General features: G+C 37.8%; 1 protein-coding gene across 1 annotated transcript; it reads right to left on the bottom strand.

Annotated features, from left to right (window-relative positions):
* Positions 1 to 917: 917 nt before the first annotated feature.
* On the bottom strand, positions 918 to 10,462 carry LOC105915299 (synaptic vesicle 2-related protein). The gene is made up of 16 exons (XM_012849358.3): positions 10,326 to 10,462; positions 9,974 to 10,101; positions 8,181 to 8,266; positions 8,007 to 8,105; positions 7,838 to 7,909; positions 7,629 to 7,753; positions 7,460 to 7,523; positions 7,231 to 7,356; positions 7,025 to 7,153; positions 6,839 to 6,912; positions 5,509 to 5,585; positions 5,318 to 5,422; positions 5,055 to 5,166; positions 4,873 to 4,954; positions 4,702 to 4,791; positions 918 to 1,949 (listed from the first exon to the last, which is right to left on the bottom strand). Exons 1-16 carry the CDS (start codon positions 10,385 to 10,387, stop codon positions 1,746 to 1,748), a joined length of 1,635 nt encoding a protein of 544 aa, XP_012704812.2. The 5' UTR covers positions 10,388 to 10,462; the 3' UTR covers positions 918 to 1,745.
* Positions 10,463 to 12,937: the final 2,475 nt, after the last annotated feature.

Raw genomic sequence — 12,937 nt, 5'->3', positions numbered from 1 at the left:
TTGGAAGTAAAAGCACTGCCTGTGATGTTACTTTTTTTGGCCTGTTGTCAGTAAAAACACCATCTCAATGAAGCATGGCGGTGGGCGCATCATGCTCTGGGGATGGTTTATTCAGTACTGAGAGTACAGGGAAGTCTTGGAGGTAAACGTTTGAGATTGGGTTACAGGTCCACCAGGTTTGCATCCCAGCTGTGTAAAAATTCTAACAATGACTTGATGTGTGACCCCTTCATAAGGGAGCAATTGAATAGACTCCCTAGTCAATGCTCAGACCTAAATCTAATTATAAATCTGTGACAAGATTCAAAAATTGTTGTTCACAGCTGCTCTTTATTATTCAGTCTGACTTTGACATATTTTGCAATGAAGAATGGGCAAATCTTACAGTCTGTGCAAGACTGATAAAAATCTGCCACCAAAGACTTGCAGCTGTACTTGCAGAAAAATGTTGGAAGTGGAAATTATTAACACAGATGAATCCAAAGGAATTTTCTGATTTTTATTTCTAAAATTATATTAAACAATTAAACAATTTCTGTCCACTTCATCACAATGCACCAATTTGTGTTTGTCTGATATATAATATTAAAGTAAATTGTTAGTAAGTCCATTGTGTCAAATTTCACGAGATATGATTACTTTTGAAAGGCAACTTAGTGGTAGGTACCAGCTACTTCCTATTGTAAAAAAAATTGTTAAATAACAAGGCATTATATATATATATTTTTCTTTTGGGATGGAAAGCTTTTTAATTGTCATCTCTGGTATGTCAAAATTGGAAGTGTGTATATATATATATATATATATATATATATATATATATATATATATATATATATATATATATATATATATATATATATATATATATATATATATATATATATATATATATATATATATATACACACTTCCAATTTTGACATACCAGAGATGACAATTAAAAAGCTTTCCATCCCAAAAGAAAAAAAACAAAAAACATTTGGTAAATTTGAAAATAGAGGGATATTGTAAAATCTAACACAATAAGAATTTCTTTCCTTCCAGTATATCAGATTTTATTTTACTAAAGTTGTGATTTTTTTTTTTCATGGGGTTTCACATTTGGTTAAGTAAAATACACACAAAGACATAGAGAGTCTTTGTGTGCAAACTGTAAGGCCATTTATTTTGAAAAGTAATGATCTTTCCATTTGGCCCCAAGTATAATATATTTAGTTTTTTCTAAAGCTAAGAAATTAAGCAGCAGCATCTTGTGGATGTCGAGTAACAAAAAGAAAATTAACCGCATCCATAAATATATATGGTAAAAAATAAAAATGACCAAAGCATTCAATTGTGACGTCTCTCATTGGACCATTGGTCAAAGCGTACAGTGAGACTTTGGGTAAGTGACGTGACAGAATGAGTCAAGGCATTTGATTTTATATAAATAAATACATCAAAGTTTTGTTTGATTTTTAATATCTTGTGGTCTAGTATTAAACTGTTTCAAGAGTTTAGACAGTTTTTTCGTCTAAATCGAGTACCATGAAGAAAACAGTTCCAGAACAAACATCCTACTGCCATCATTAGACACAGACAGCAGGCCTTCTGGTATTTCCCTCCAGCCCATAATGAGATTGTCCACAGACGCTCTTCAGCCATCGTCCTTCTTATAATTCAGTCCATCGTTCCATAAGCAACTGTATCCTCAGAAAGCTTAGTGGGCACAAAAACCTTATCTTTTCTCCCAGGTTGACCCATTACTGGTCCGTAGAGTGTGTTGTACCATTTGACTGACTGGTGGTTATGTTGGTTGTATGCTCTACAGCCTCCTGGTCAAGGCTGGACTCCTGCAGACCCCTCCCAAGGGTTTCAATAGGCAGAATTAAGGATGCAATTCCAGCCAGCAGACTGCAGCCACAGTAAACCGAAAGGGTCAGATACACTGACGTCCTGAGCATCACCTGGAAACAACAGACAGAAATCTGTGGCGTCAGAGAAAGCTGCAAATATTCAACACTTTAATATGCAATTAGAGTCTTATAATCACCAGATGTAATCCATGTGTGACTCAACAGGGCGTTGGTATACAACGGTGTTAACTATTTGATGATTACTATCTTCACTGGTTTTTCTGTGACACGAACTTCTGAACAAGAACGGTGACATTCCTGAGAAAGTGCCCAAGTTTCCTTCTAAAATGTACCTTTTATATATTAAATATAATTTAATATGCAATTTCTCACCCCAGTAATTTTACTGGTATGAAATGAGTGTCATCTCTCATCTTTTCCAGGAGATATTTAATGAATGACTGTGGAAATTAGCACTTCATTAAATAACAGCAGACCTGCACCAAAAAAATTAAAATAAAAATAAATAATAAAAAAGTGTTTTAGCATGATGCCCTTACCTAAAATGCTGACCTTGATTATAACTTTCAACCAGTTCTTTCACAATCATGACATTTGCCCAGTGATGCAACGTTATCATCTTGTAGGTGTATTATCACTGTTTTTTTTTTTACTGATTTAGTTCCTGCTTCTGAAAGGCTGGTTTACACTAGTTACTCGCTTTACACTGTTCAGTTTCTACTATTTTATTTACATAAAGCTTTTAGCTTCCTGGAAGCACAAAGTGACATGAGAATACTTCATGGGATTTAGATCATAAACAAAAAAGCAGTATGTGTATGTGTTAAAATGTAGGCAATGGCTTTAAAAAAAAAAGTACAAAAGTAGGTAGGTCAAATTTATTAAACACTGGGGCTCAGATTGTATCTTAAAGCAGCTTTTTTCCCCCTTTGTGAGCCCCTGCCTTTTTTTAAAGCTATAAATAACTTTTACCACAAGTTTCCTGCTAGCAAAAATCTATCACCTTAAGCCATGTTTGTTGCATTTATTTGGTGGTTACTGTTGTTACTGTTGTTTACTAGAAAATGGGTTTTCTGGCTCTTTAAAAAAGTAAATAGAAATCTGCAAAACCTTTATAGATGTGCACTTCCAGTTCATTAAAACAGAAATCAAGCACAAGTAGCCCTAATTATGGTCAAAATGGTAATAACACATTCTTACATTTTATTGTTTAAGAAACGCACTTTACACTGAAGGTTTTAAAACACTGAAGAATTTCATCAATACCTCATAGATGAAAACAAGTAATTTAAAACCAGGTACTTACAAAAAAAAAAAAAATTTCTAAAAAGACAATTGTGAAAAAAGTACTACTTAAGGCAGATTGAACAAATACTCTATTTAATTTGCCAACCCTTTCTTGCTTACCAAGAAACCCGAATGGTTCTAATATTATCTACTCAGTCTCAAGTACATATTCTTTTTTACATTACATGTGCATTTTTTATTGTTCCATTTCTTTTTATTCATGTACAAATATATTTATGAAAATGTTTTATTGTTAAAAACAAAAATAGAAAGAAAGCTGTTTCCTCGCGTGACTCAGATCAGATCAAACCTTTCCTGATTAAGATCAGTTAGGATGACCTAAATCATTTCTATTTGCCAAATGCCAGAACACCAAGAAGCAAAACAAGTCAGAAAAAAAACCCCACACGTCTTTTCAAATTAAGAGGTTTACTTACATTTCCTTTGCATTTGGTAGATTTAAGCTTTAAACTGTAAGCCTTGGGTTAAATGTCTTACAATAGGAACTGTAACCGGAGTTATGGCCCCTTCCTCCTGATAGAACTGGTGTAACTGGTTCCTAGGCGGCTTTGCTTTCACACAACTTTCAGCTCTACCAACATTAATCCTAATGGACCGAGACCAGAGATTTATGATTTACTCCGAAAACGGACTTGGTTGTCCTCAAACCCCTCTGAACAAATTTAATGTTATACTCAAGATGGCCATCCATTTGGAAACCGATATCTTACACACAAGTTTCAGTGCTTCAGAGTTTGGACGGAAATCCTAGGCTTTTTCCTCCAAATGTGGCGATGGCCAAATGCTTCAATTATAAGTTCATCAGACCACAGCACATATCTCCAAAAATTTTAATTAGTCAACTGTAACCTTTTTTTTTTTAAATTTGCTTTTGGAGTAACCGATTCTTCATTTCTCAGTGTGTTTTCACTGTCGATAATGAAACTCTCTTACCAGGTAAGCCAACATCATCACATGGTCTTTTGATGCCGTTCTGGGGGGATGATGCACATTCTGCATCAAAACTCATTCATCTCTGGGACAGAGAACCTGTTTTCCTCTTGAATAAAACGAGGGCTGGAAATTCTCATGCTGATTACACTTGCCTGTAATTGTTTGCACAGATAAGCGTGGCACCTTCAGATATCTGGAAGTTTTAGCCAAGTGTGAACCAGACATCTGAATATCTTGGCTGATTTTCCTGATTGTTTTTGAGATATCACCTCAATTTACACCTAAAGTTAGGCTCCCAAAGATCATAATCGTTGTCAATTTGAAGCTCACAAAGCCCTGGCATCATCATCTTGGCTTTCCCCAAATCGTTTAAAGACATTGCAATCTCATTATATCCTAATGTTTGAGTTTGAAGGAAATATTAAAATCAGCTCTCATTCAGACATTTGCCTAATAAAAATATTTCTGGCAAAACTTACTGACTTAAAACAGAAAAAAGGATTAGTATGATTTCATGTATTGACAATGAAATGCTATATGTGTGTTTTTATACACTGTATGTAAATATATCTGACTTCAACTGTATAACAGAGCTGCATACCTGAGCCACAAATGGTGTAATCAGAGCACCAATCCTTGCAACAGCACTGGACGTCCCCATTCCCAAGGCTCTGATTTCAGTAGGAAAAACCTAAATAAAAAAGTAATTATAAGAGGATGTGTTACACCTCAATTTATCAGCATATATTTAGACTGCAAAACGGATTCATACCTCTGGTGTGTAAACAAAAACAACTTGGAATCCTCCTGAGATGAAGGCTCTGGAAATGAAGATGAAGATCGTGATAGCTATTCTGTATGGACAGAAAAAAAAAAAAAGAGAGACAGAGGGTCAGCAAAGCTGCAGCTGTCAAAAAGTGTTGGTTTGCTTCCGTTTCAAGATAACAATCTCACCTCCCAATGCAAGCAAACAAGGGCAGAATGCACAAAGAAAACATGAAGAAACAAATCGCCATGCTTTTCTTCCTGCCGAGGTAATCGACTGCAAAAAGGATGATCAAAAGGCCTGAAAAACAAACAGGAAAATGTTGTAAAAACTTTAGCTGAGCAAACCTAACAAATCACCCTTCAGGATGATATTGTGATACACAATGCAGCAACATTAACGTTCAGATCTTCTCCACACATCAGTAAAAAGCTACTGGCGAGCATTTTACCTGGGAACTCCGCCAAGGTTGTCCATAAAAGGTCCTTGTAATCATCCGATGTCAAATATTTGCATTCAAGGCTACACCTGGGTTCGATCTTGGCTCCCTGGGTCGCTATAAGGAAGCAGAGGAGTTTTATATCCTTGATTGCTAACATTAAAACGGTTTAACTGACTACCAGACGTGAAGCTGGTACACACTTTCGCACGATTCGCCTGCTTGGAACAGCTCAGTGGTCAACAGGACAATCCCGTAGTAACAGAAGGCATTTGCAAACCTTCAGTGGAAAAAAAGAAACAAGAATAAAAGAAATAGGAATAAAATGTTAGATTCAGTATAATGAAATAGTGGGAATCCAAGCAACACATACAACTGGGGTCAGAGGTTTATTATGGGCTTTAGTGTAGTATCCATTTTGGGTTTTTAGAGATTTATTTGGGGAATCTTTTTCATAGGAGTGGTCATACAATTAACCTAGATTTTAAATATAGTCCACCAATCCTCCCTGGTTGGGTCTCCTTTATCTATTCAAAAGCAGGTATGATGTGTTTTGGGGATTATTAACCTGTTGAAGCATCCAGTTGGGTCCATGTTTCATAGGTCTATTTGTAGGTTTGATGTAAAGTTAAAGAAATGGGAGATATTCCTCCGTGTTTGTCATTCCACCCATAGGCCCTCAGCATGATACTCCCACCGCCGAGGTGGAGATTCAACCCACTTTGCTGTTAACAGTGGCCCTGGATATCCTGCATCTACCGTTTTATGGTGAGCTTGCACTTTGGCGACTTTTGAACACCCCATATACCAGTCTTTCAGTGACACAATTAGGTGTTTTGCAACAGGACAATTATCCCAAGCAAAGATTAAAACCAATGTTACATATGTAATTATGGTTCTATGAATACTTAACAGCCACCAGAGATTCAGAGATTTCAATACCGCCCTCTAGCGGTCAGGAGGGATAAAATAAGCCTGGTTTTGGAATGGATAAATCAAACTAGACACAACCTTTTGGGATATCCTCCACATAAACCAGACCAAAATACTTTATGGAGTATATTTAGGAGTCAAGTCTGTCCCTGGAAATGACAAACTTTTAATTAATTTTGGTCAAATATACAGTTTGATGATGCTAGAAGCTTTTTGATGGCTGCACAAAACATGTGATTCGGGAATGTGGAATAACGAAAATAAATTCAAACTTGTGCATCCAAATACTATGATACACCTGTAGGTGTTTGGCTTTGTGTTGCTTCCAGTTTCTGTGTGCTATGCAAGTTTACAGCACTTTAAATGCTCATTAAGAAACACAGAAAAAAACTAAACCTTGAACACTACATTAATTTAGTAACATGGTGTTGATGGCTACGATAATATAACTTCAATCTTTCTATATAACAGCAACACAACTTATATTTGCTTATTGCTGAACAGCGACAAACCCCGCTGATTCACATGAAATATTTAAGCTTGATTAAATGTCATGTAAAAGAAAGCGGAGGACAAAACACATGCATTAATCACACTAACCAGATAAACCATAGAAGAAGAGTGGTCTTCCAGTACCGATGAGAAAAAAGATCTTTAAATTGTCCACGTTCACTCTGTGAAAACAAAAGCCAAAAACAGATGTTGTGTCAACACAAAAATAATATTTATCCTGTGAGCACATCTTCATTTTCTCATGCCCGAGGAAACATTTAAGTCCATCCTCACCTGTTTATATTCAACGAGTGTTCCCCGCGGCATTTCTTTGCCATTCTCTCGGGCGACGCGAGCCAAAGTTGCTATGGCCTTTTGTCGTTTTCCTGACAGCACATCAAAACGTGGACTTTCAGGCAACCACTGTGAGGCACATGAAGGTAGATCAGACTTTGCTTGTTTCGCTATGGTGACCAACCGATGTCAGAAAATATACTTACAAAGCTGAAAGAAACAAAGATTGCCAATGGAATGGCGGAAAGGCCGAGCAGCCACCTCCAACCCAGAGTGGGCATTACCCACAGAGCAAGGAGGACCTCGAACACAGCGCCAATAGCCCAGAAAGCCTGAAACGCACAAGCATCTGTCAGAATTGTTATGGGTGATCGTTGTGAATGACTTTGTGGCTTTAAAATTTGACAAAAATCCAGAATGACAAACTCCCACTACCGCAATCAGCATGATGCAGATGCCTCTCGCCTTCACTGGAAGGAATTCTGAGTACAGCGTCACTCTAAAAAGAAAGAAATGACCCTTTACTAATCAAACAAATTGTCCAGAACTCATTGCCCAGTCACTAGTTTATCTCACTATAACAGGAAAGATGGAGAGAACCTACGATTGAGGCGCTCCTCCGATGCCAAAGCCTACGAGGCCTCGAAGGACGAGCAGCCAGCCGTAGACTGGACTGAAGGCGCTCAGCAGGCCGTAGTACAGAGCCCAAGACATGCAAACCGTCAGGCCCTTTCGTCGTAAAAACAAACAGATGAACATGAGGCACTGAGAGAAAATTAAATCCATGTTAAAAAGCCAAGATGTCACACTTACAACTTTTCTTCCATACTTGTCGGTCACATTACCCCAAGCAGAGGAACTTAACCCCATCCCAATAAAGACAACCTAATGTCAATAAAACATGAAGAAGAAGCTGAATACACACAGTAACATCTATTAGATTATCCTCAAGTGCCCCAAAAAACACCCAAAGGCTCTTTACTGATGTTATGAGTGCCACTTGATAGCTGGGGAGCCTCCACTCACAGTGCAGCTGGGGGCCCAGGATGCTGAGGATCATCATCTCCATGGCATCTCCGATCTGACGCAGGGAAACACATGAGACACATGCAGAACGACGACAGAAAGGCGTTCAGCGTCTCTTAAGGATTCCTACCCACGCGAGTCCCGTAAGGATTGAGAGCTTCCACTGAAAGACTCCAAAGCCGATCGCCTCCAGAGCTTCGTCCACTGTAAAGGTTTCTGTGGGGGACAGAATGATTAGTGTCACTTTGTGAGGCATTTTACTTACATGGATCCTTATTGTTCCACTTCACAATAAAAAGGCTACATTGTGGTTGTCTAACCAGAAGAAAAGGTTTGTGGTTGCAATTTCACAAAGGTAGTAACTACATTTCCTATTTAAACAAAGACCTGTGGCTCATATTCAACCCCATTAAGCCTCATAGGCCTAAATAAATCCCAGTGAAACCAACTGTCTTCAGAAATCTACGATTTAATCTTAGCGTCAGTCCAGCTGATCTGTGAAGGCCTCAAAATGTTTTCAAAAGTATATTAGGGAACAAACTGCATCATGAAGATCAAGCGACACAGACAGACAGGTCAGGGAGAAAGTTGTGGAGAAGTTTAAGCCAGGTTAGGATATAAAAAAGGTCCTAAACTATAACGTTTGACTGAGCAAGGTTCTGTTCTATCCACCCTCTGAAAATGGACGACTTCTGGTAAATCCTCCTATCTACAGGCAGGCAAGGAGAGCATTGTTGAGGGAAGCAGGTCAGGGGTCCACAGCAACTCTGGAGGATCTAAAAATGTCCACAGCTCAGGTGCGAGAATCTGTTGACAGGACGACTATCAGTTCTTCACTCCGTAAACCTGGTCTTTGTGGAAAACTGGGAGGAAGAAAGGCATACGTAAATGGTGCTCTAGCAAACCTTCATGTGAAGACTAATAACACTGCATGTCAAGATAAATTCACCATACCGACAGTGAAACATAATGGTGGTAGCATCATGCTGCGGGGATGTTGGGTCAGAGTTGATGTGAAGATTAAGAAAAAAAGTGTTACAAACTGCAAAATCTGACTGTGTTTTAGATATATATCAGAACAAAACGGTATGTCTCTAGGTGTGTAAAGCTGGTAGAAACATAACGCAAAGGAATGGCAGCTGAAGTTGGAATGAGAGGTTCTCTAAAAGATCTATAAAAAGCAGTTAGGTAGGGCAGAATAATAATGCATGCCACTAGTTTTAGATTTTTATTTGTCAAAAAAAACCCAACAACAAACAATCTAAATCGTCAGTCATTATGTTTCCACTTTACAACTCTGTGCTGTTTTGCTTTGGTGCATCACATAAAAACCTCATAAATTACATGAACGTTTTGGCTTAAAACATAACCACATGTCCAAAGGGTGTGATTCATTTTGCAAGGTGCAGCACATAAATAAAGCTATGGCGAAGAATTGAAAGTTGCATGCAGAAAAGACATAGCTGTGTCTTTTCTGCGTGCAACTTTTGTTCCTCTTACTTTACAAAGACAGAAGCAGAAGATAAAATATGCTCAATGACATTTAAGTATCACGGCATTGCAGAACTTTGACAGTGGACTGACTGAACATAGATTCGGTAATTAAAGGCAAATAAATCAGCAGAGCTAACTTTAGAGCATTGATCCTTTTTTCTCAGTTATGGATCCATTTATATAATCAAACACTAAAAGAGGCCATGGCCTACATAAACTATTATGGTAGTTACAAACTGACTTGTGATTAAGATGACTTTTTTTCTTCCTCCGTTAAAAATCAAAAAAAAGAAAGAAAGAAAACTATCATAATGCATCCATATCATCTGATTCTGACACTGCTATGTCTGTGGACATAGTTTGCATTAAAATATTAGTTGACAACACAAAGAAATACGTCCGCGTAATTTGAAAGTAGGCTGTACAAACCTGTATTTTTTCTAGAGCTGTTTGCAGACTCTCTGCTGTCTGAGTCAACTTTTGCTGAGGCAATAGTGCAGATCTCATTATCCGTGGCCTGGTCTTCATCGGCGTGACCCACAAAATCTCCCTCATCTCTGAGGGTCAGCACACAGAGAGCACAGATTCACTCAGTACTCAATTAACACGTCTTCCTTCACAGTTTACCACAAAAAAAAAAAACAACAATAAAAAAACGATGTTCAAATGAGGAACTAAATTAGCATTAGCTCTGGGAACCTTTGACAGCAGATCGGTCTTCTGAGAATGTCTCCTTTCAGTAAAATATAAAGACAGAAGCACAGATTAGAGACGTTTTTACCCTGGTTCAGGATTACTCCAGCGCCTGTAGGTGACCCTGCTTGATCGGGTCCAGGTATCCATGTTGCAGTCCTGCAGTCGACTGCAGGGAGCAGCACTACAGCTGGGGACAAACTGGTCATTTGTTGTCAAACCTGCTGGTGCAGTCGCTACAAGTTTCAGCGAGACAGCCAATCAGTGAAAAAATACCTGCAGAACCTGAAGGGGGCGTGGTTATACCAGGAAACTAAGATTGTTGTAAGTCAGGTAGACGTTTCACAATAAAGCTTTTTCACAAAGGATCAGGGCGCTGACGCGAAAAGGGCTGAACTTTAAATGAATGCAATATATCAAATGTACGAGCCTAGAATAAAAACAGTGATTTGTATCAATGAGACTCAATTAAAAATTGCATTAGAAGATCCTTTTGCCGTAAAAACATAAGAATCAGCACCAGTGAATTTAGTATATATATATATATATATATATACTAGAGGAGAAATATATAAAAACAGGGACAAAGAAAAGACCTGCTTTAGAAATCTTGATGGAAATATAGAAACATTTTTACAGGTAGGATGAAGAAATAACAACTAAATCTGTATCTAAAGTTAAATAAAGTATAATTAAAGGCCAGAAATGCTAAATGTTGCTTGCTTTATTCTCATATTCATTTTGATCAAAAATCATGTTTTCTATTTTTTAAATCTGATACAAGCATCTCTATTGATGAGAGATTCCTTTCTGTTTAACTTACACAAAAAAAACAGGAGACTTGTTTGATTACAAAAAAGGAGTTTAACTGCCGGCCTGTGTGTCAGGCCTAAAAATGTGGTTCTAAGAGCTGGTGTGACTGATAAAGAAAATCTAACTGTGCACAACTTTGCATGTGCTGTTTCTCTTGGCTGAGTGTCATAATGCATGACTGACTGTAGGCTGTGCTATTAGCCTAATGTTTTAACTTTCTACCTAAACTGCATCTGCTGTTAGTAGTATTTCTAGGTTTTTTGTTTTTTTGCATCTTTGATCACTAATTGCCTTAAAGTCATTACAACAGATCAGTACCAGGAACTACTCAGCAGCCATATTCTATTGAAATAGCACAGCTGTTTTGGAACATCAGTCCCAGTTCTTCCCATCCTGAACCAGCCTCATTCTGTCTTTGTAATAAACCCATAATCCTAGTGAGCAAGTTGTCAAGAGCACAAATTATAAAAGAAATAACTAAACAGAAAAATAATCTTTAAAGGGGGATTAAGTGCATTTCGGCTGTAGAAATGTACGTGCATCAGAATATTTTAGTTTCGGGTGTGAATAAGGCCAGATTTAGAAGCAGAAGCAAAGTGGGACATCAGAGGACGTGCTGAGGCTGCGGCATGGACGGCCATAAATACGGGACAGGTGGACCGCACAGCGCATCTCTCTGTCCCAGTATCAGCTGCAGGCTCACGCTGAACATTAGAGGAAGTCGGTGGAGCTGCAGTGCTTGGCACAAAGATGGAATCGAAGGTAAGATCCAGTACAGTTTTTGTGTAAAAGTAAAATCCTAGTCTTGTTGTTCAGCTTTCATGTGTTAACAGTTTAATCTGTTTTGGGAAGCCCCACTACTGTCATTTTTCTGCTAAATGCACCGCTACTGAAACTGAGATCAGTGTCCACTTCAGCAGCAAGCTATTTGCTCGCATGAATAAGGAATCAGTTGGTTAGGACTTACTAAAGCTGCACCTCTTTGCTTTGGCAAACAGGTTTGTCTCTTGAGAAACAAGATCAGATGTTTGCCAATAAACAAAGAGGCAATATGCTGTTTATGGAGAATATATAGTATAAGTAAGTAATTATTTTTTTTAATTATCTTTTTTTCCCTCTTCAATGACTATTATTGTTACTTTTAGGTATCCAGATGACTGAAGAGGCAGTCATTACTTCAATATTCAATTTGCATTTTCTATAAAATGTGTCATGCACCCATGAGCCACAATAAATTTGTTAGTTAAGAATTTTGTAGGCATTTTCCAAGAGTGGGGTTCAACTTAAAGCATGTTTTATTTCTTTTTTTAGAAATGTGTGAGTATTACATAATGGATTACGTTATGTTACTGTAATGAGCATCCTTTTCCATCCCGCTCTCTTGTGTCACTGTGCGGTTTCCCCAATCATGAGGCAGTAACATTAGATGGCTTTGTTGATTCTTTCAGGAAGCAATGTTAAATTTTAAACAAATGCAATTAGACAACAGCGCCACATTGCCGGACATGGCCCGAACTGGCCAAATTAAAAAGGAAAGGTTAAAGTTGCAGATGTGTTGATGGCGTTGCACAACGACGGCGGTTTCCACCGTCGACTTCTTTCTAGTTTTTAATGAACTCTTTGATTAAAAGATCATTTTAAACCGAGCACGTCAAAAAACACATTTATTTTTAAACTTCTTTTTTTTGGCCCAAGCCGAATTGCCTATATTTCCCAGATTTTATTAAGTAACGGATTCAATTTCAGATTTAGATGAATCAATTCTTTCATACTGGACATTAAAATGAGGTCATTGTTCATCTTAATAACCAATGTGAATGACTGTCCTGAATAAATCTGCTACCTTCCAGGTTTATTGGGTTGCAGGTAATTACTTTGAAATGCATC

This window comes from Fundulus heteroclitus, unplaced genomic scaffold (genome assembly GCF_011125445.2).
Source record: "Fundulus heteroclitus isolate FHET01 unplaced genomic scaffold, MU-UCD_Fhet_4.1 scaffold_378, whole genome shotgun sequence".
In the NCBI taxonomy this organism is placed as follows: Eukaryota; Metazoa; Chordata; class Actinopteri; order Cyprinodontiformes; family Fundulidae; genus Fundulus; species Fundulus heteroclitus.
The sequence above is the reverse complement of the archived record's forward strand: the minus strand, read 5'-3'. Positions and strand labels throughout refer to the sequence as shown.

What these genes read in the sequence shown, in the direction of transcription:
- LOC105915299 (XM_012849358.3), bottom strand. Translation starts at nt 10,387, where the DNA reads ATGGATACCTGGACCCGATCAAGCAGGGTCACCTACAGGCGCTGGAGT. An exon ending in TCCTTACGGGACTCGCGTGG is followed by an intron (nt 8,106 to 8,180) that starts GTAGGAATCCTT and finishes TCCCTGCGTCAG; the next exon opens with ATCGGAGATGCCATGGAGAT. An exon ending in AAGTGGCACTCATAACATCA is followed by an intron (nt 7,910 to 8,006) that starts GTAAAGAGCCTT and finishes TATTGACATTAG; the next exon opens with GTTGTCTTTATTGGGATGGG.